The sequence below is a fragment of the Mus musculus genome, chromosome 13 (genome assembly GCF_000001635.26).
Source record: "Mus musculus strain C57BL/6J chromosome 13, GRCm38.p6 C57BL/6J".
Taxonomy (NCBI): domain Eukaryota; kingdom Metazoa; phylum Chordata; class Mammalia; order Rodentia; family Muridae; genus Mus; species Mus musculus.
Genome location: NC_000079.6, coordinates 48,797,347 through 48,816,717, shown reverse-complemented (window position 1 = coordinate 48,816,717; position 19,371 = coordinate 48,797,347). Strand labels below are relative to the sequence as shown.

General features: G+C 54.1%; 1 protein-coding gene across 1 annotated transcript in view; it reads left to right on the top strand.

The window, feature by feature from the left end:
* Positions 1–14,968, top strand: part of Phf2 (PHD finger protein 2) — a 69,136-nt gene extending 54,168 nt beyond the window's left edge. The window contains exons 13-22 of the mRNA NM_011078.3: positions 164–283; positions 648–763; positions 2,674–2,852; positions 2,945–3,015; positions 3,649–3,809; positions 8,842–9,113; positions 10,798–10,893; positions 11,378–11,487; positions 11,996–12,383; positions 13,031–14,968. Coding sequence (NP_035208.2) covers positions 164–283; positions 648–763; positions 2,674–2,852; positions 2,945–3,015; positions 3,649–3,809; positions 8,842–9,113; positions 10,798–10,893; positions 11,378–11,487; positions 11,996–12,383; positions 13,031–13,119 — 1,602 coding nt within the window. The 3' untranslated portion in view covers positions 13,120–14,968. The remainder of the gene's footprint in view (positions 1–163; positions 284–647; positions 764–2,673; positions 2,853–2,944; positions 3,016–3,648; positions 3,810–8,841; positions 9,114–10,797; positions 10,894–11,377; positions 11,488–11,995; positions 12,384–13,030) is intronic.
* Positions 14,969–19,371: the final 4,403 nt, after the last annotated feature.

Below are 19,371 nucleotides of genomic sequence, written 5' to 3'. Positions count from 1 at the left end.
GAGAGATGGGAGACTAGATGAACGGATGGGTGGGTGGATGAGGGAATGGATTGATTGCTGTGTGTGGACAGCAGGAGTGCCTGGTCTCCTCTGCTGTCATAACCCCAGCTCACTCCCCTTCCGTGTCTGTCTACCTTTGGGTCACGGCTACCTCTGTTTGCAGACCCCAAAGAGCGTCCTGAGTGTTCCCAATAAGGACACAGTCCACACGCAGAATGACATGGAAAGGCTGGAAATTCGAGAGCAAACAAAGAGCAAGTCAGAAGCCAAGTGGAAATACAAGGTGAGGGTGGGTGTGGGCCTGTGCCAGGGCGCATCTGCCTGTCCCCAGAGCTGCGAGGAAAGTCTGTGTGAGCCTGGAGTCACATGACCTCCTGTAAGCCACCCTCTGTAGACAGTGTCAGTGTAAAACCAAGCATGCCATCGTCTCCATGTCTTCCTCCGCTGCCTTTCATCTTCTCTGTGGTCCCATCTCTGGTCTGTGTCCCCATCCCCTGAAGCTGGGCAGCCTTCCCAGGGTAGGTCGTGCATGCAATGGTAACAGCTTCCCAGGGCATGATCTGGTCCGCAGTTATACCCACTAGCATGGGTTGGGACACTAGCCCTCACCCCAGTGGCTTCAGGGACAACCTTGGCCTTGCTTTCAGAACAGCAAACCTGACTCGTTACTGAAGATGGAGGAGGAGCAGAGGCTGGAGAAGTCGCCCCTGGCTGGGAACAAGGACAAGTTTTCCTTTTCTTTCTCCAACAGAAAACTCCTGGGGTACGTGAGAGCCTGGGCAGGGATGGGTAGTCATACAGTGTCCCACATCACATATGTGCCCCCACACTGTGCACGAAGTCCATACTATACATGGCAAATGCCGTGCACTGCCCTGTACCACACAGGCACCCACATCCATTGCTTGCACACTCCTGTGGACATTCCAAATCACGCTTGAGTCTGCATGCAGTGTATATGTGACATCATACATGGCAACACACACACACACACATTACATCATATCCTCCAACAACACTGTTTACACCAGACATGCATCCCCCATTACACCATTACACACACACTTTTATGGGAATATCACCACATGCCCATTCCATTCCATTTGTAACACATCCACCCCACAGGCATCTCACATCCTACACTCCATATATACTTCATACTACGTGTACATATGCATGTACACACATGTACATCCTATGTCACAGACACATCACACATACATACCACACTGTACACCTGGTTGACACCCTTGAGTGGCTCTTTTTCTGAGACAGTGATCTCGCTCACCACCACTGTGTTGTGTGGAACGTCCTTGTTTCTGTTTCCAGAACAGTCCGAGCTGCAGGGACCATAGAGAGTACAGCCTCAGTGTGGGCCAGCGAGGCAGCAGGGAGACCCTGACAGTGGGGCTGGTGTGAGCTAATGCTGAGGGTATGAGGGAGGGCCAGGACTCAGCGCCTCTGAGCCCGGTGGCCAGTGGGGCAGGGCAAGGCACACCCAGAAGGTTCATGGCTCCACATAAGCTTATGGCCTTAACTGATGGATGCCATGGGGAGGGATGTGTAGATTTGGGTGCTGAGGACCTCAGGAGCGAGTGAAGGCACCAGCTTAGGAGCCACGTGAGCCTCAGCATGGCCATGCTGTCTTGGTTCCAGTTGTGGATGGGAAGAGTGACCACCAGGCACGTCTGTCACACCCATAATCCCCACACAGTGTAGGTGACAAACGAGTCCTGCTGAGATATCCCTGTTGCCTGCAGGAGTGGGGAGCCTCTGTTTCCTTTTCTGAGAAGGGAGGAAAAGGACTGTGGGTGATGGAGAGACAGGTCCCAAGTGGATGTAGTCAGCCAGCCGATTGGAACCCACGCAGGCCTGGTCTTGCTATCTTGATATGATGAGTTTGCTTCTGTCATTTCAGTAGAAGTGTCCCTGAGACTGTCCCAGAGAAGCTTTCCAGTTCTATGACAAGGCTACATAGTGTAGAATATGCAGGCAAAATGAATGAGGCACTAGAGCTCTGTGTATACAAGTGTGCACAGGCGTGGTGTCTGTGACCCAGCTTTAAGACAGCAGGGTGACAGCCTTTCCTGAGACTGTTGGAGGCTGCAATGGCCTGTTGTGCTGTCTGTCAGTGTTGCAGGCCTTCTGTTCAGCTTGCTGTCCCTCCTGTTGAGAAAAATATGTCCTGAAGACCTAGGGAGGTCCAAGCCAGACCTGGGGAAAGCAAGACTTTCCCTAGCAAGAAGAAAGATACACAGTATCTAATAGCCCATAGCTGAAGTGCTATTGTTTTATGTTTTTCCCAAAAATAAGTGTGCAGAAAAAGACACAAGAGTTGGCCCTGTTCTCACCTGAGACTTGATTTAAACTCTGGCAGTCTGGAAAAGAGGGTTGTGGGCTATGCTTGTCAGAACCAAAGCACATTCAGATCTTTCTCTACAGTGCGTGACTGTGTATCCTGGGCCTCATACCAGGTGACATGGGACAAAGGAGGAGGCTGTGGATGAGAGGATGTCCCTCTCCATAAGCAGACTTCCCGCAGTGGAAACTCAGGGCTGTACAGTCTCTGACCAGCTGCTTGCCTTCCAAGCAGAGGTTTTCTTGCCTGTGAGGGTCTATGGTCTGCTGGCTTCAGGGCCCTGGGGTCCCACTGACCTATTCCTACTACTCTAGCTCCAAGGCCCTCAGGCCCCCGAGCAGCCCTGGTGTGTTCGGCGCCTTGCAGAGCTTCAAGGAGGACAAGGCCAAGCCCGTGCGCGATGAGTATGAGTACGTATCAGATGATGGGGAGCTGAAGATAGACGAGTTTCCCATCAGGAGGAAGAAGAGCGCCCCCAAAAGGGACTTGTCCTGTGAGTCTGGTGGGTGTGGGCAGGGGGTTCCGAGGGATCTCGGCCGACCCCCCTGAAGGTCTCCACTTGACAGTTATCCACTGTGCTTTCAGTCTTGTTAGACAAGAAGGAGGCTCTCCTCATGCCCACCTCGAAGCCAAAGCTGGATTCTGCGGTGTACAAGGTGAGCCTCCCAGCCCCTTCCCACAGCCCGGCCTGCAGCGCGCTTGTGCTTGATGTGCAAGGACAGCCACCCTCCCGCCGTCCATGGCACAAGAGGGACATGGTCTTGCTCAGTCCCTGGCACCAGGGCTAAGGCGATGCTCCTTTGGTCCTGCCCATGGGAGATAAATGCACCAAAACGTGTCCCCTGGCATAGGAATAGCAGGGGGTGGCTCCCCATCAGCTGGGGTCTTACAGTAAGATGACCTCCAAGGCTGTCTTTCCAGCAGAAAAGGATCATGGCTGAGGTCTCATGTTTCCTGGGAAGCCCAGGAAGTACCAGTCCCCTGAGCCACCTGCTGGGATAAGCTTATCCAGGCCAGAGGTTTATAGTCACAACACCCTGGTTGGAAATCCTGGGGCTTTCTTTGGAAAAGACCCCAGGGTGTGAAGGTGACTTCAACCTTCGTGGTTTTGAGGACCCTAGGAAAGGCTTAGCACCCACACCTGTCTCATGAGGACCTCACCCATAGTGTGAACCTGAGACTACCCTGTAGCAGTCATTAGTATAGAACTCTTTAAACTAGTCTCCCCGTGAAGGGACCTGCTCCCCAGTGCCCTGCCCTGACCTGCTGCTCTGTCCCTGGCTCCGCAGAGCGATGACTCCTCTGACGAGGGCTCTCTGCACATCGACACGGACACCAAGCCAGGCAGAAATGCCAAAGTGAAGAAGGAGAGTGGGAGCTCCGCGGCCGGCATCCTGGACCTGCTGCAGGCCAGCGAGGAGGTTGGCGCACTCGAGTACAACCCCAACAGGTGGGCCCTGGCTGTGTCCCTCAGCACTCGCAGAACATGGCTGCCCCTGGGCGCAGACCCCGCCACACAGTGGGATGCAGACAGGCCCTAGCCACTGACTGCTGAGAACCGGGCTTTCAGAGCAGCAAGGATAGACTTCCTTTGACTCTTTTTTTTTTTTTTAAAGATTTATTTATTTATGTATATGAGTACACTGTAGCTGTAGATGGGTGTGAGCCTTCATCTGGTTGTTTGGAACTGAATTTAAGATCTCTGCTTGTTCCGGTCAACCCTGCTCGCTCCGGTTGGCCACACTCGTTCAGGCCCAAAGATTTATTTATTATACATAAGTATTCTGTAGCTGTCTTCAGATCTCATTACAGGTGGTTGTGAGCCACCATGTGGTTGCTGGGATTTGAACCCTGGAGTCAAGAGCAGTCAGTGCTCTTAGCCTCTGAGCCATCTCACCAGCCCATTCTCTTGATGGCCCCAGTTAGATTCATGCATTGCTGACTTGGGTTTGAAGCACTTGACTATTGTTTACCTCTCAGTGAAACTTTAGTGGCATTTCCAGATGTGGCACTGATAGGTGAATGATGGGGCACAGCCTGGACCCCCCTCTCCCCCCACCGCAAGACCCTCCACGACATACTTCAGGAACAGTAGTGTCCTCTCAGCTCTGTAGTCTCATGACAGCTTCAGACTTTAACTTGATAATTGGGGAACCTGAGGCGTAGGGAGCTTAGACAGCTGTCCCATGGCCCACAGCTTGGAGATAACAGAGGCAGGCCCAGGCTCTGGGCTGATCTCACACAGGGGCCCAACTTGGGGCTACTAAAGAGTTGTTGAGTGCTGGGCTACATCCACTTGTCTGTGCCGGTCCCTCATTTGGGAAGAACTCCACGGGCCCGTCCAGGGTTCCTGTTCCTTCATCTGCCAGAGCTGTTTTTAGATGACTGCCCGAGGCAGCCGCTCACCCTGACTCTGAGGCTGCTCCAGCAGGTGGAGGCCTAGGTCAGGCCTCCTCGTAGATGACGGGAGATTCTGGGAAGGCAGATTAAGGGCTTGATTGAAACAAGCTTTTGCTGAATTAGTTGGCCATATTTCATTTCATAGATTACTGTTTTGAATGCAATATCATGTTCACAGCCACCCAGCCTCAGGCATGGTGGGAGGGGTGTGCATGGTTCTGGGCTCAGAGTCCTGGCTTAGCCTGGCATGATAGAGTGAGAGTTTTGGTGAACACATGGGGGAAGCCTGGCTGTGGCTTCTTCTCATAGGAGCACCTCCACTCAAGTCTGTGATGCTGTGCAGGGTGTCACACAGTCTCTGGTGGTGGGAATGCCTGACTTCCAGGAGAATATATGTGCTAGCTAATACTTCAATGGCTGACCTCAGAGTCTCAGAGATCCTTAGTACCCTGGATCTCCCATGACCTCAATGGAAAGGCCTGGGAAGTTGGAACCTAGGGTGAGCCTAGTACCACCCAGGATGAGGGCAGACAGGACCAAGAGCCTAGGCCCTCACCTTGGTGCCCAGTTCTGGGTGCTGTGGAGGGAGAACTCTGGGTGGCGTGGAGACAGAACACAGATGGGGGTATTTGAGTCCTTATTCATGAGGCCAGAGGGGGCTGTCTGCTAATGAGAAACCAGAGCTGCTGTGGCCCCGTGCCCCAAGTCTGGGGAGAGTGCTTTGCAGACCCCACATGTGTCCACACACGTGCCTCAGAGGCCAGCCAGCTCCCGCAGCCCGCCGCAGGCAGTTCCTCTTCCAAAGTCTCCCGGTTGGAGCACAGGTCAGTGTTTGATGGTCCATTTGCACTGTTTTAAGTACTGACTGTTTGGAAAAAAACAGCTGAGGAAAACGGAGGAAAATATGTTAATTTCCTGTGGCTGGTTTTGCTTGGTGTTTACCGCCATGGGAAAAGGAGGGGATTTAGGTATGGTAATTGGAGGATTAAAGTATTATTTTCCATGCTGACTAGTTAAACTTTGTTCACTGATTCTCCGGCAACCTTGTAGATAGCCGGGCCAGCTGGGTCTGGGGTCACCCAGATGGCGTGAGTGGGAAGTTCATGTCCATGTGGGTTCTCATGGGGGTCCAGCCTCAGGGTTTAGGACCCTGGCGGTGCATGTCTTGGCATGTCCCTGTGGCCTGGATTGAGGACAGGATAGAGCATTGCACCTTGAAGGTATTTGTTCCTGCCCATGCTCAGTGAAGTCCCCAGACTAGCGCAGCTGGACAGTGCCAGGACAGCTGTTGTCCTGTGAGACACAGCCCTGTATTGTGCACAGGGCAGGGCAGGCTAACGAGGGAGGCTCCAACATAACTCTCTGCAGAACTCAGGGATGTGTGACTTGGCCTGCCATTATGGCTTTGGCCTGGGAGGCAGCCTTCAGAGGGGGCTGTGGAGCCATTGGCTTCCCTCTCCTCGGGTTCAGGAAATGTCTCTCGGTCCATGGAGCATTGGCCTAGGAGATGGCTTTTGTCCAAGCTTGCCTATCCAATCTCAGTGGGGCTGTTCCATCTCTCTGACTCTGCCCCACCCCACCAGCGTCTTCTCTAGAACCCTCATTTTCTGATCAGTAGCTTTCCTAGGTCCCTGTTAGAGCTTCTACCAGGGTCTCCTTCAGCCTGTACATAAGGAGGTCGCCCAGCAGCACTGTCTCACATATGGGCCATCTTGAGCAAGGAAGGAGACATGGGGGAGGGAGGATACTGTGCTGGAGGGGGTACTGTGCTGGAGAGGGATACTGTACTAGAGGGGCTACTGTGCTAGAGGGAGTACTGTGCTGGAGGGGGTACTATGCTGGAGGGGTACTGTGCGGGAAAGGGTACTGTGCTGGAGGGGGTACTGTGCTGAAGGGAGTACTGTGCTGGAAAGGATACTGCTGGAAGGTGATACTATGTTAGTGGAGGATACTGTGCTGGAGGGGGTACTATGCTGGAGGGGGTACTATGCTGGAGGGGTACTGTGCGGGAAAGGGTACTGTGCTGGAGGGGGTACTGTGCTGGAAAGGATACTGCTGGAAGGTGATACTATGTTAGTGGAGGATACTGTGCTGGAGTGGGTACTGTGCTGGCGAGGATACTGTGCTGGAGGGAGATCTCTGGCTGCAATGCCATGTGCTGCCACTGCTGTTCATCACCGTGATTCTGGTCCTGAGCTTGCCATGAGATTATCTCCTAACACAGCTTCTTTTCAGAGGCTCTGACGCTTTCTCCTGCAAAGGTCTTCCTAGAAGTGCTCCAGGTATTTGGTTGTAGTTTGCAGGTATCCAGGATAGAACAAGGGAAACGCTGGAAAGTAAAGGGGTCTCAGGAGAAGAGGTACCATGGAGTACAGGGAGGAGACAGTGTGCCTCTAGACCATGACCACCTAAGTGGCTCATGTAGCAGGTGTCTCTGGTACTAGTAGTGTTTTCTTTTCTAGGCGGGGCTCATCTGAGTTAGAGTGAGTACCAGAAAAATCCCCAGAGGGAGCTCCCACAGGGTCAGGTCTTCATGGTCGGCTCTCTACCTGGGCGTTGTGCAGCCATTGGGATCCTGTGCCACTCCCCAACTCAGACTCTCCTGACAGGGCCTAGGTGTGGGTGTTTTTAAAGCTGTCCAGGTGGTTCTTGCCCAGACAGCTGGGAAGCCTAGGCTGGAGGAGGTGAGTGGGCTGGGCCAGCACAGGGCCCCGAGAAGTCAGAGCCGGATCCTGTCTGAGAGCCTGGTGGAGACTGTGGAGACCACCAGGAAGCTGCTCAAGACCCAACCCCTGGGTTCTTTACAGTCTAACAGCATCCAGGCCTCAGGCCTGTGGAATGATGATGAGCACTGCTCCCTAATCCCAGTTTGGGATGCTCTTTCTGGAAGGCAGGGCACCAGTGTACCCTGGGGGAGATGAGGGCGTGGGGCAGTAGACAGGGGCATTGCTAGGAAAGTGCAGAAAGGGCATGGCAGCCAGGACAGGACTTGGCAGAGGATTACAGATGGAGCCCTGTGGTCAGTCCTTCATGGAGGGACCCAGAGAGGGAAACCTGGCTAAGCTGAGGCATGGCTGTGCCTAACCAAGAGATGTGTAGATACAGATAGAGATTGTGTGTGTGTGTGTGTGTGTGTGTGTGTGTGTGTGTGTGTGTGTGTACAGGTGTACATGGTGAGGGTGCAGGGCTGAGTACAAGTGTACATGAGGGTATGTGCAGGTGTACACAGAGCTGTGGGTGCAGGCACAGCTGTAGATGAAGGTGTAGGCATAAGGGTATAGGTGTAGGTGAGGGTATAGGTGTAGGTATAGATGTGGTGTAGGTATAAATGGGGGTATAGGTATAGATAGGGGTGTAGGCGTGGATGGGTTGTAGGTGTAGATGAGGGTGTAGGTGCATGTGTAGATGGAGGTGTATGCACATGTAGATGTGGGGGTGTAAATACAGATGAGAGTGAGTACAGATGTAGGTGAGTGTGTGTGTGTGTGTGTGTGCAGGTAGAGGTGAGACCAGGGCACAGGTATAGGTGTGGGCTTGGTGAGCGTGTGGGTGTCGATGGAAGGTGTAGATGAGGGTCTGGATTCATACTTGGACGTGCATCACCTTGGAAGAGTGTGTCATGGGAGAGATGTGGGGACTCCTCGTTCTCAGTGTAGGACTGCGGAGAAGGAATGTTCCTTGCCAGGACTGAGGTCAGGCTATGGAAGAGCATAGAGAGCTGGCAGCTGGACCTCAGGCCAACTCAAAAGATGTGAGAACTGTTGCATTGTGGTGCAAGATTTTATCCCATCTGCCTTCTGGTGTGTGTCCTTATTCCACCCAAGGCCTCATTCCCTCCCTGGAGTGTGACTGGGTGTACAGAGGGGCCTGCCAGACCTTCTCCACTGTTAAGTTTCCAGCCCATATCATTCTGTTAGCCGCTGGCTGCCTGGGCCAGCGAGTATACAGCCAAGGGCTTTGGGCTGCAGTTACAGCACCTTGGACTGCAAACTGTGGGCTGTGGGCTCTAGTCTGTGGTCCAAGTGTCCTGGCTGTGAGCCAAGGGCCATGGCTGAATGCTTGTTGTTTCTCTCTGTCCCCAGCCAGCCCCCTGCCTCCCCCAGCACACAGGAAGCCATTCAGGGAATGCTCTCCATGGCCAATCTGCAGGCCTCTGACTCTTGCCTGCAGACCACATGGGGCACGGGGCAGGCCAAGGGTGGCTCACTGGCAGCCCATGGTGCCCGGAAGATTGGTGGTGGCAACAAAGGCACAGGCAAGCGCCTGCTGAAGAGGACTGCCAAGAACAGTGTGGATCTGGAGGACTACGAGGAGCAGGATCACCTGGATGCCTGCTTCAAGGACTCAGACTATGGTGAGTGTGGCTGCAGGGCAGGGCTGCTGCCTGTAGGGGGCAGCACTGACTAGGAACATGCCAAAGAGGCCCAGGAGCTACAGTCAGGACTGTAAAATCCATCTTGGGCTGGGGTGTGGTGGTTCACACTTTCAATTCCAGCACTCTGGAGGCACAGGCAAGGTGATTCTCTATTCTGCGCTCTGGGCCAGCCTGGTCCACGTAGTGAGTTCCAGGGCTATACAGTGAGACCTTATCTTAAACAAAACAAAATACAACAGTATCCTCTGGAAGCCTGTCATTTTGTGGCCTGGGTAACTACCACCATGCTCCATTTGAGAATATCTTTCTTATAAGGAAACTTTGTCCCCATCCACAGTTTGTCCTTCCCTAGCTTTGGCCACTTGTCACGTACTTCAGGTCTCCGTGGATCTATTTTGGACACACCATCTAAATGGATCGTATAATGTGACTTTTTGAGGGCCCGTGCATGCTGTGGCACATGACAGGATTTCCTTCCTTTCTCAGGCTTAGTAATATTCTTTCCTCTGTATAGGAAGTCCATGCATATGTCATTCCTGGGCTCCTGGGCTCTTGTGTTGGCTGCTGTAAACACGCATGCACAGATCCTCTAGGGACCTGCTCTCGTTCCTGGGCTGTGCTTCCGCTGGATCCTGCTGGGTCACAGGTGGATTTAGCTCTCCAAGGGCTGACCTGACAGATGTCCATGCAGCTGAACGTTTATCAGTGACAGAGCCTTGGGGGCGGGGGGGGGGGTGTCACTGCTCCCATCCTATCTGTAAGATGGAAAAACCAAGCCCCACGGATGATCCTGCGGTCATATGTGAGATCAGAAACCAACAAGGCTCTGGCCTTCTGTAACGGGTACAGGCACCATGCCTCCTTCCAGCAGGGCCTGCCTGACGCAGGTACCTGATTTCTCACACCCCATGTCAGGAGACATTCCAACTTGTGTCAAAGGTGCCAGTCTAGGCTCATAGTGCTTGGGGTTGACTCCGGTTTAGTCCAGGGCCTTCCTGATAGCCAGAGGTTTACTGCTGTCCACTGTGAAGGAGATATTCTGAGAGGGGGCTGTGTCCTGCCCAGGTTGAACAGATCTGCGCCCCTTGGTGAGTGTGCTCTGCTTAAATAGACAGCTGGAATCCTGTTTCCACTCTGTGGGGGTGTAAGGTGCCAGGTCCTGCTGCTACCCACAGAATCACCAGTCTTGGAGGTTTCTCAGTTGGCCTTGCCAATCAAGGGAAGCAAGACCCACAGTGTAGGAGTCGCTGGGGAGTCCTGAGCCCGGGAAGCTCCGTAGTGGCCATGCAGGCTGCTGGGCAGACACCTCCTCCCAGTCTGCTTGGGAGGGTCTTGGGACTTCAGATAGAGTGGAATCAGACTGGTCCCCTCAGTCTCTCACTCGCTGCTGCAGCAGCAGCCTCCAGAAGGACTGCATCTCACAGGCTCCTGAAGCTAGCCTGGGGTGGGGGTGGGTGGCAGCCTGTGAGGCCACTGTCCTGCCTCAAGTGGACACTCTTGCTACGGCAGCTTCAACTGCACAGCAGGTCTGAGAACCTAAGGACAGATCTGGGGCCACCACTGGGAAAGGTCACTGGGCCACCGCAGCCCCACCCAGGGCCCTCCTCAGGCCCGGCTGCACTCGACCACTCAGGGGCTGATCTCCTATTGCTGATCTCCTCAGTTTACCCCTCACTGGAGTCTGACGAAGATAACCCCGTCTTCAAGTCCCGGTCAAAGAAGAGGAAAGGCTCAGACGATGCTCCGTACAGCCCCACAGGTAGAGCGGGGCTGGGGGCCTGATATGTGGCCATTGAGGACATAGGTATGGCTCTAGGCATTTCCTGGGAAGATGGGTCGGCTCCCCACAGGGCCCTGGCTGTGGCTCTGCTTGGCGTTTTGGGATCCCTGAGCCTAGACCCTCTCTCTAGAACTTTGTCATGTGAGGCCCCTCTTCTCTGCTGTCCTCTGTAAGAAGATCTAGGAATGGCACCCAAAACAGGAAGGGGTAGTGAATGGGATCAGGTCTGTCCACCTTTCAAGTTCCCCCGCCTACCTGGCTTCCCTCGCCCAGTTTGCTGGACCTCCCATACCGCCGCACAGATACTCCAGTGTGGCACCATCCTGGGGAGAGCAGATGTGGTGTGACTTCCCATCCAGAGAGTTAGATGCTCATGGTACCCGCAGACTCAGAGATGGTCTGGGATGATTGGGTCACCACTTACAGAGCTGATTCATTGGCCTTTTCCTGGTCTCTTCCACAGCCAGGGTCGGTCCATCGGTGCCAAGACAAGACAGGCCTGTGCGTGAGGGGACCAGAGTGGCCTCCATTGAGACGGGGCTGGCAGCTGCTGCAGCCAAGCTGTCCCAGCAGGTGAGGAGAAGGAAGGGTTCGTGCAAGAGGAAGTCTCCACTATGTGAGCTTAGGCTGACCTCTAGACACCTCAGCCATCTCTGTGTCTCCTGCTAGGCAGGAGAGTGGCTCCAAGTTCCTAAGCAGGTGTAGGGGAGCCCATGACCCTTACCCCAGATAGGCACCTCTCCCTCACATGGTACCCAGGATGCCCTCGTTAAATGCCTCTGGGGACTGCTCCCATTCCCAAAAGTTCAGGCACTTTTAAGTGATTCCCATAGGCAGAAAGAAGCTCTGACTTGTCTTCACCTCATCAGCTCCTCCCCTCCCCTCCCCTCCCCTCCCCTCCCCTCCCCTCCCCTCCCCTCTCCTCCCCTCCCCTCCCCTCCCCTCCCCTCCCTGCTTCCTACCTGGTAGAGGTCTGAGCCCCCTTAAAGCCTGCATCTGGGTTGGGACAGAGCTGTCTGTGCCAGACTCTGATGTACCTGGGGCAGCTGATGGGCCGCACCCCTCCATACTTTGTTCTTAGGAGGAGCAGAAAAACAGGAAGAAGAAGAACACCAAAAGGAAGCCGGCTCCTAACACTGCCTCCCCCTCCATCTCCACCTCTGCCTCCGCCTCCACGGGTACCACCTCGGCCTCCACCACCCCAGCATCCACCACCCCGGCCTCCACCACCCCAGCATCCACCACCCCGGCCTCCACCAGCACAGCCAGCAGCCAGGCCTCACAGGAGGGCAGCTCACCTGAGCCCCCACCTGAATCACACAGCAGTAGCCTGGCTGACCACGAATATACAGCAGCCGGCACATTCTCGGGGTCCCAGGCTGGCCGTGCCTCCCAGCCCATGGCCCCTGGAGTCTTTCTCACACAGAGGCGGCCTTCTGCATCATCCCCCAACAACACTGCTGCCAAAGGTACCGCTTTTGCCCCGTTTGCCCCTGCCCTTAGAGAGCACACTGCAAAGAGGATTCTGGTCTCAGGTCATCAGGGGCTGGACGTCTGAGACAGTTATGTCCGTGCATCTGCATGGCCCCTGCCCTTCCTATGAGTGCTTGCTGCTGGTCTGCTTAGTCATGTGAAAGACATAGGCTGAATAGGGCTCACTGATTACAGGACCGATTCTCAGCTCAGGGCTCTGGCTCAGGCATTTGCCACAAGTGAAGCAGGGTGTGATCTGAGCCAGGCTGGTGGATTAAGCCCTTCTGTGGGTTAGAATGTCACACAGTCAGGCCCTGGGGAACCCCTGTGGCCTCCCTTATCCCGCCGACCTATACTCCAGCCTGGTCAAGTTTCAGCGGCGTGGCTACCCACAGGTGGTACTTGAGATGGCCTTGTTGCTGGGGTGGGGCTTCACTTCTTAGCCATGCCATCCTGAACCAAGTCCACCATGGTCCCTACACCTCTGAGCACGTTGGGTCCATGGGGGATTTCTAAACCCGGGCTCAGCCTAGCTGGCTGATTTTACAGAGGTGGGCGGGGCTTAGGAGTCATGTGGGATCCTCTCCTCCTGTCGCTGTCACTCTTGGTCTTTTTAAAAAAGAATTTCTCCCCACCTCTGTAGGAAAACGTACAAAAAAGGGCATGGCCACCGCCAAGCAAAGGCTTGGAAAGATCTTGAAGATCCATCGGAACGGGAAACTGCTCCTCTAAGGCTTGGGAAGCCAGGATCCTTCTGCTCTGCTCAGGACCCCCGGAGCCCCGCTACATCCACCCCTCCCAGGACGGTGGCTGTGCTGCCTGGCCCAGGGAGGGCCTCGCCTCCTCCCAGCCACCTCTCCCCAATGCGAGCATCTGTCCCTTGAGCAGGTGGAGCGAGCGAGCGAGCGGAGCATGGCCGTCCCTTGTTGTGAACACGGACATCCTTTCTCGAGTTGCTCAGAGTGACCTGAAAGTGGCCCCGCCGACTTAAGGATCATTCTGGTTTCAGAACAGCCTCCAGGCTCCCCACTGGAGCGGCTCTGCTTAGGAGCATGAGGCCTTCAAGGAAGGTGCAGTGAGCCACGCTCACCAGCCCGAGTCCGAGCTGGCCCCAGGCTGGCAGCCTCCAAAGGCGTAAAACAAGGCAAAGGACACAGAAAGGAGCTGTGGGGTATTGAATGTCCCCACCCACCTCTTCCTGAGCGAGGCTTACATCACTTGACCAGTGAGGAAGAGGTTACCCCAGCTCCCTGGCTGGCAGGTAGCAGGCTAGGTAATGGGTGTCACACACATCCCAAATGCCTAGGGACATTTGGGCTTGTCAGGACCCACAGTTAGGTTGGTGTGTTAGTGGGTTGGAGGAGCCACTGTGGGGGTCACAGGGGAAGGGTGACAGCTCAGCCACGTCTTCGGGTCCGGGGGACCCAGGCTAAGCCACGTGGAGGGGCCCCACTCTGAAACAGCACTTCTAGGCCAAGGCACCCTGCCCTGAGTGGGCAGACAGGTGAGCAGGGCCACAGGGCTGGAGCCAGCACGGCAGCGCTTGTCTGAGCCCCTGGGTGGCGTCATGAGTGTGGGCCATCTCAGGTGGTGGTGTCCACCCATCGACACGGAGGGGCTGGGTTTGTTTCTCAGGCAATCCTGTATTTTCATTTTAGATGTATTTCCGGAAGCATATTTTTCATAGAATGTAGCGTGTAAATAGCTTTTTAAATGACTTCTTTTTTACAAGAGCAAAAGTATCTCTAGGAATTTCTTTCTATAGAGTCCTTCATTAACCTTTATACGAGTTTTTGCTCCCCCACCCCCTTCTCTGATGGATGGTCGGGTTCTGGCCCCCCACCCCCTTTTCTTTCCTTTCCTTTTGTTACTCCTTCTTATTTTCCTCTTAGGAACTAAGGTATTGCCTGAAAAACAACGGCGCCTGCGCGGCCTTACACTCCGCCTCTCAGAGCGGACAGTACAGAGGCCCCTCCCACTCGCCCCGAAAGCCGCGTCTCCAGTCTCACACCAGCTCTTCGGTCCTCTTCCTTGTATGGCGAGGGTCAGGGATGCAGTTACTTTGCTAGCACCTTGTGAAGTATTTGTGTTTCGTGATGCTGTAATTTATTAATGTTTGTAGCTTTTTATATTTGTACATTTCTTATGAGGTTTGTTTCTACACCCGTTACCCGGATGTGTTGTCCACGAGGAGATGCAGCTTGGCGGAGGCCTTATCCACTCCCACTTGACCTGTTTGGAGGGACGCCATCCCCAGGGCCCGGGGCTGGGAGAGGGGCATCGTGCAGGCCCCAGGCTTACTCAGAACTGGTGTTTTTAAAAGTTTTCCTTGACCCTGTCCTTGTGAACATTTCTATAATCTTAACCCGGGCATCAAGCTGTTCTCTCTCTCTCTCTCTCTCTCTTTCTCTTTTTAATTTTATTATTATTTTGGCGACATGTACATTTCTAACAAAGTTTATCGTGGCTATTAAAGTGTTCTATTTCCCAGTTCATATTACTCTTGTATCGAGTCCATGAGGTCTAAGGCAACTTAGACCAAAGTTTTAAAAAAGTAAAAATATTTCAGGTTTTGTACAGAGCCATGTGTCTGTCGTGCTTGCCGCCCCTTCCATCCTCCTGTCACCCGTGGGGCACGTGACAGTGGGGCCAGCTGACTCCAGCAGGCTCTGGCCAGGTGCATCCTTGGGTAGGGGGCATTTCTTAGCCCCCATTGATGTCTGTAGCAAGCCGACAGAAGCCGCCCTGCCTGAGACAACTCACTAGAGTGACAGGCGTCCACTATGGAGATGGTGGGACAATGCCGTAGGCAAGGCTGAAGATGTATCAGCCCTGTCTGGGGAAGAAGCTGATGACACCCTATGGACAACTACAAGAAGTGTCCCTGCCCACTGGCCACAACCTGCTGAGCAGGTCCCTCTGCTCTCCCAGCCCCATAAGCACCCTGGTGTCACTCGCCCTGGAGGTGGGCGTGACCTTCCTGTTTCTAGATAAAGAGCTGGAGATGTGTGTGGCTGAGGTCATGCAGATACAAGGAGCCAGCAACGAGCCCTCTCTGCCAACCCCCTAAGCAAGCCTTGAAGCAAACCCCTAGGGATGGATATGAACTGGTTGGTGTGATTCCATGTGCCTATTGACATGTAACATCACATGGCCTTGGGTTGAGCCCCGTTAAGCCTTATGTTTTCTGGGGCCTGCTGGATACTCAGAAGAGACACTCCAACACATGCTGTGTGGCTGAGTCCCTTGTGAGGGTAGGGGGACCAGCTACACCTCTTCCATGAGGGCGGGTCCCAGTGTTGCCACTAGGTGGCGCCTTGGGCCCATGCTGAGCCGCAGGCTTCAGGCACCTGGGTGTGTATACCCCCTTCATGCCCTCAACCCTAATGAGCCACAAGATGATCTGATGTCCGTCCCCCCCCCACACACACACACACACACGAGATCGCTCTGGCTGTCCCCACCCCAGCCCTGAAGCATAAGCATCAACACCTAGCCCTGGTTACCTCCATGCCATGGCATCCCAGGTCTGACATCTGGGGTCTCTCACTACCAGCTGGTTGGCAGGTTTGGAGCCCAGGTTTCCTACCGCAGAGATGGTCATTCCATCCCTTTTTCAAGGTGGTTGTGAGAGCTGTCAAGGAGCTGAGGATCCTGGGCCTGGGGAGAGCTTCCCAAGGACACTCAATATTTCTCAAGGGCTAGCTCTGATCCGTGGTACCTTCCGGTTAACTTGTGCCACGTGGAGAGGTTTTGCTGTGTGCCAGGCAGCCTGCATGTATGTGGACAAAGAGCTCAGAGCAGCACTGACTGGCCATAGTTGCTTCTTTCTGCACCCGCACTAGCTTTTGTGAGCCTTCAGGAAGAGCCCCACCCGGTGCAGCCCAGTCGGAGTTGATGCTTTCCCAGTCAGCCAGACCTCCCTAAGGCTGCTCAGACAGACTTGTAGGTCAAAACAAAAAGAAGGGCCACTGTTACCTTTGAGCAGGCCCCTGGGAGCCGGCATGGCGGGTTTCAGAGTCGGCCCAAGTCAGCAGAGGGATCGTTGGTGAACCAAAGGGAAGGGGGCTCTTCCACCCTGTTCCTGGCACGTTCCCATCTTCTCTATGCATGACAGGGAACTCAGTAGGATGGTGACTCGGTCTCTTTGTGTGTCCCCCTGGTCCCAAAGCCAGTGAGAACCTACAGTTGGCAGAAAAGGATCTAATTGGGAGTCCATGGGGGGGCAGTGCTCAGAATGGACACCAGGAGGTAGGAACAGGCCAGTGACCAGAGGTTACCTCTCCCGTAGGGCAGGAAGGAGACAAAATTATAATATAGCACGTGCTGGGGAGGAGACGAGAAAAATCACATTGATTCAGTCAGTAACTGCCTTTAAGCATATGTGACAATATCCTCTCTTACACATATGACGTTACTTACACACATGATGCATCACCTTCTAGAAAAGGTCTTACAAGAGTGTAACGCTGATGGGGAAACCGAGGCACAGTCCCAGCTACTAGTGAAACCTAATCCCTGCCATGACTTGGAACCTGATCTTTTGAGAGATACTCTCCTGCAGATGGCAGCCAGGATGGCAGCTCTCACGTTTTTCCTGAGGCCTGGGCCCCTGTAAGGGTCTCAGCCGTCACCACTCCCTCCCCTCTGGGTCCCTTTCTGTCCCCAGACTAACCTGGGTCTGCATCTACCCTAGACTGCTCTGCCCTAAACAAGGGTTCCACCTTGCAGATGGTGACAACTCAGGCAGGGCAGGACTGGGCTGCCTGGTCACTAAAGGCTGGGCTCTCCTCTACATTGAGTCAGGAAACCGGACGCTGTTGCAGTAGAAGAGTTGAGAGGTCCACTGTTGAGTGCTGCTATAGCTCTCTGGGAAGGTGCTGCAGGAGCTTGAAGTCATAGGGCATCAGGACTGAAGTCCACAGCTTTCCTAAGTGGCCCTGTAGCCAGTGTGGTCACATTTACCAGCTGTGTTCCAGGCAGGGCCTCTACATTTCCTTGTGATTTATTTTACTTCAGCTGGGTACATGTTAGCCTGTCTGGGCAAGAAGGCTTTCAGAGCAGCTAACTTGAGTACACAGAGCACTAAGACCCTGAAGGGAGACTCCTGGGCAGAGGGGACAGACTGTGCAAAGGCCTTGGGGCAGGATCAAGTTTGTTGAGAACCTAGGAGGCAGGGATGATGGGAAGAGATTGGGGGCTGCCCTCATCTTCTCTCCTAGCTGTGTAGGCTCAGCTCTGTCATCTGCAGAATGGAGAGACCGGCCCTGACTTACCCTAGAGGTACTTTAGGCTAACTCCTCCGGGCCAGGCCCCTGTAGGAAGTCATCTTTTCTCCTACACACCTGCCAGTGAACCTGGTTTCTTGTATAACCTTAGGCAGGGCCATTATTTTTCTGCTCTGGCCTTCCCTTGCATCACTTTCTTGATGACAGGGCATCTCCACTTGGAGGAGGAAGAAAGCAGTGTTCTCTCCCCTGCATTCAGGCCTGCCCAAGAGATCTGCTTGCTGTTCCAGGCAACCTTGGAGCCCTGTGGCTGGAGCCTCCTGACTAAGGCTTCATTAAACACAAAGGGTCCCCGTGGCCGTTTTATAATCTAGACTTTGTTACCTTTTGCAACTTTGTTACCTTTTTTAAGCCAAGACTAGCGTGGCCACAGGTTCTATGGAGAGGTAGGAGGTGCTGTGCAATGCTGCCCACTGTAGAAGAGGGAAGGCAGCCTCAGGAGAGCCGACCAGGCTGTCTGCAGCCTGACAGATGGTGTTCTTGCTCTTGAGCCGCCTACTGTTCAGTCCAAGTCCAGCTGGCCTCCTCCTCCTCCTCCTCCTCCTCCTCCTCCTCCTCCTCCTCCTCCTCCTCCAAACACCCCCAGGGATGCCACCTCGGCAGAAAAATGATGCAGTTCCATTAACATCTGACACGGATTTGCTGGCCCCAAACAGACGAGTGCGGTGTAAACACCGGGCGCTGGGCCCTCGCCTGGCCTCTGCATGATCCCAGTAATTAATTGTCCGCTGTTGGCCGGGCCACACAAGGCCCCATGATGCAGTCTGAGTAGTTTCCAAATCAGGGCCCTGCCTCTGTGCATGGTGTTTACCAAACAGCAGATGTCCTGGGGTGGCAGGAGGGAGCAGAAAGGGGGGTGCATCCCATTTCTGGTACCAATGTCAAGGTAGGATTCTTTGCCTTCCCCAACCCAGTGGCCATGGGCCTTAGTTTCCCCTCTGTAAAATGGGGCAGTAGTTCCATTCTCCCAACATGGCTGAGCTTGAGCAAGTGCAGTGGGGTCCTAGTGTTAGCCACCCTCACTCCAACCACTTTCTGGGGCTAACCTTGAATAGGAGAGAACACACTGGGTGTCACACTGGAGGCAGGAGGCACTTCCACTCACATTGGTTGCTTTAAAAAGCACACAGGCCTTCTAGATATGGTTCCAGGACTGTGGGTTTTTTTGTTTTTGTTTTTTTTTTTTTTTTTTTTTTTGTTTTTTGTTTTTTTTTTGGGGGGGGGGGCGCAACAGAGGCACATTTCTTTCTGTGCATTTTTCAATAACCATAGACCAATACTGTCTCTTTTATGTGTCACAGGGAACACTTTGAGATAGAGTCCCCTATAACCCAGGGTGTCCTCAAACTCCCTATGTCTCTGAGGATGACCGATCCTCCTGTATCCATCTCACGAATGCTGGGTTTACAGGCATGCACCTCCACACTGGTTTTCTGTGGTACTGGGGTTTGAACCCGGGGTGCTGCACATGATAGGCCAGCCCCCTCCCAACTGAGCCACATGCACATCCGGGAACTCTCATGCAAACAGTCGGAGTCCCCTGGCAGTGGGATGGGCTCCAGGGTGCAGCTGGTCCCGCCTGAGAGAGGTCAGTGTCTCCTTCCTCCTTTGGCAGTTGAGACCAGCACGCTTTTTCCCCCCTAGGGCCCTTCAGGATCTGCAAGCTCTGACCACTCAGGAGGAGCTCCCATGGGCT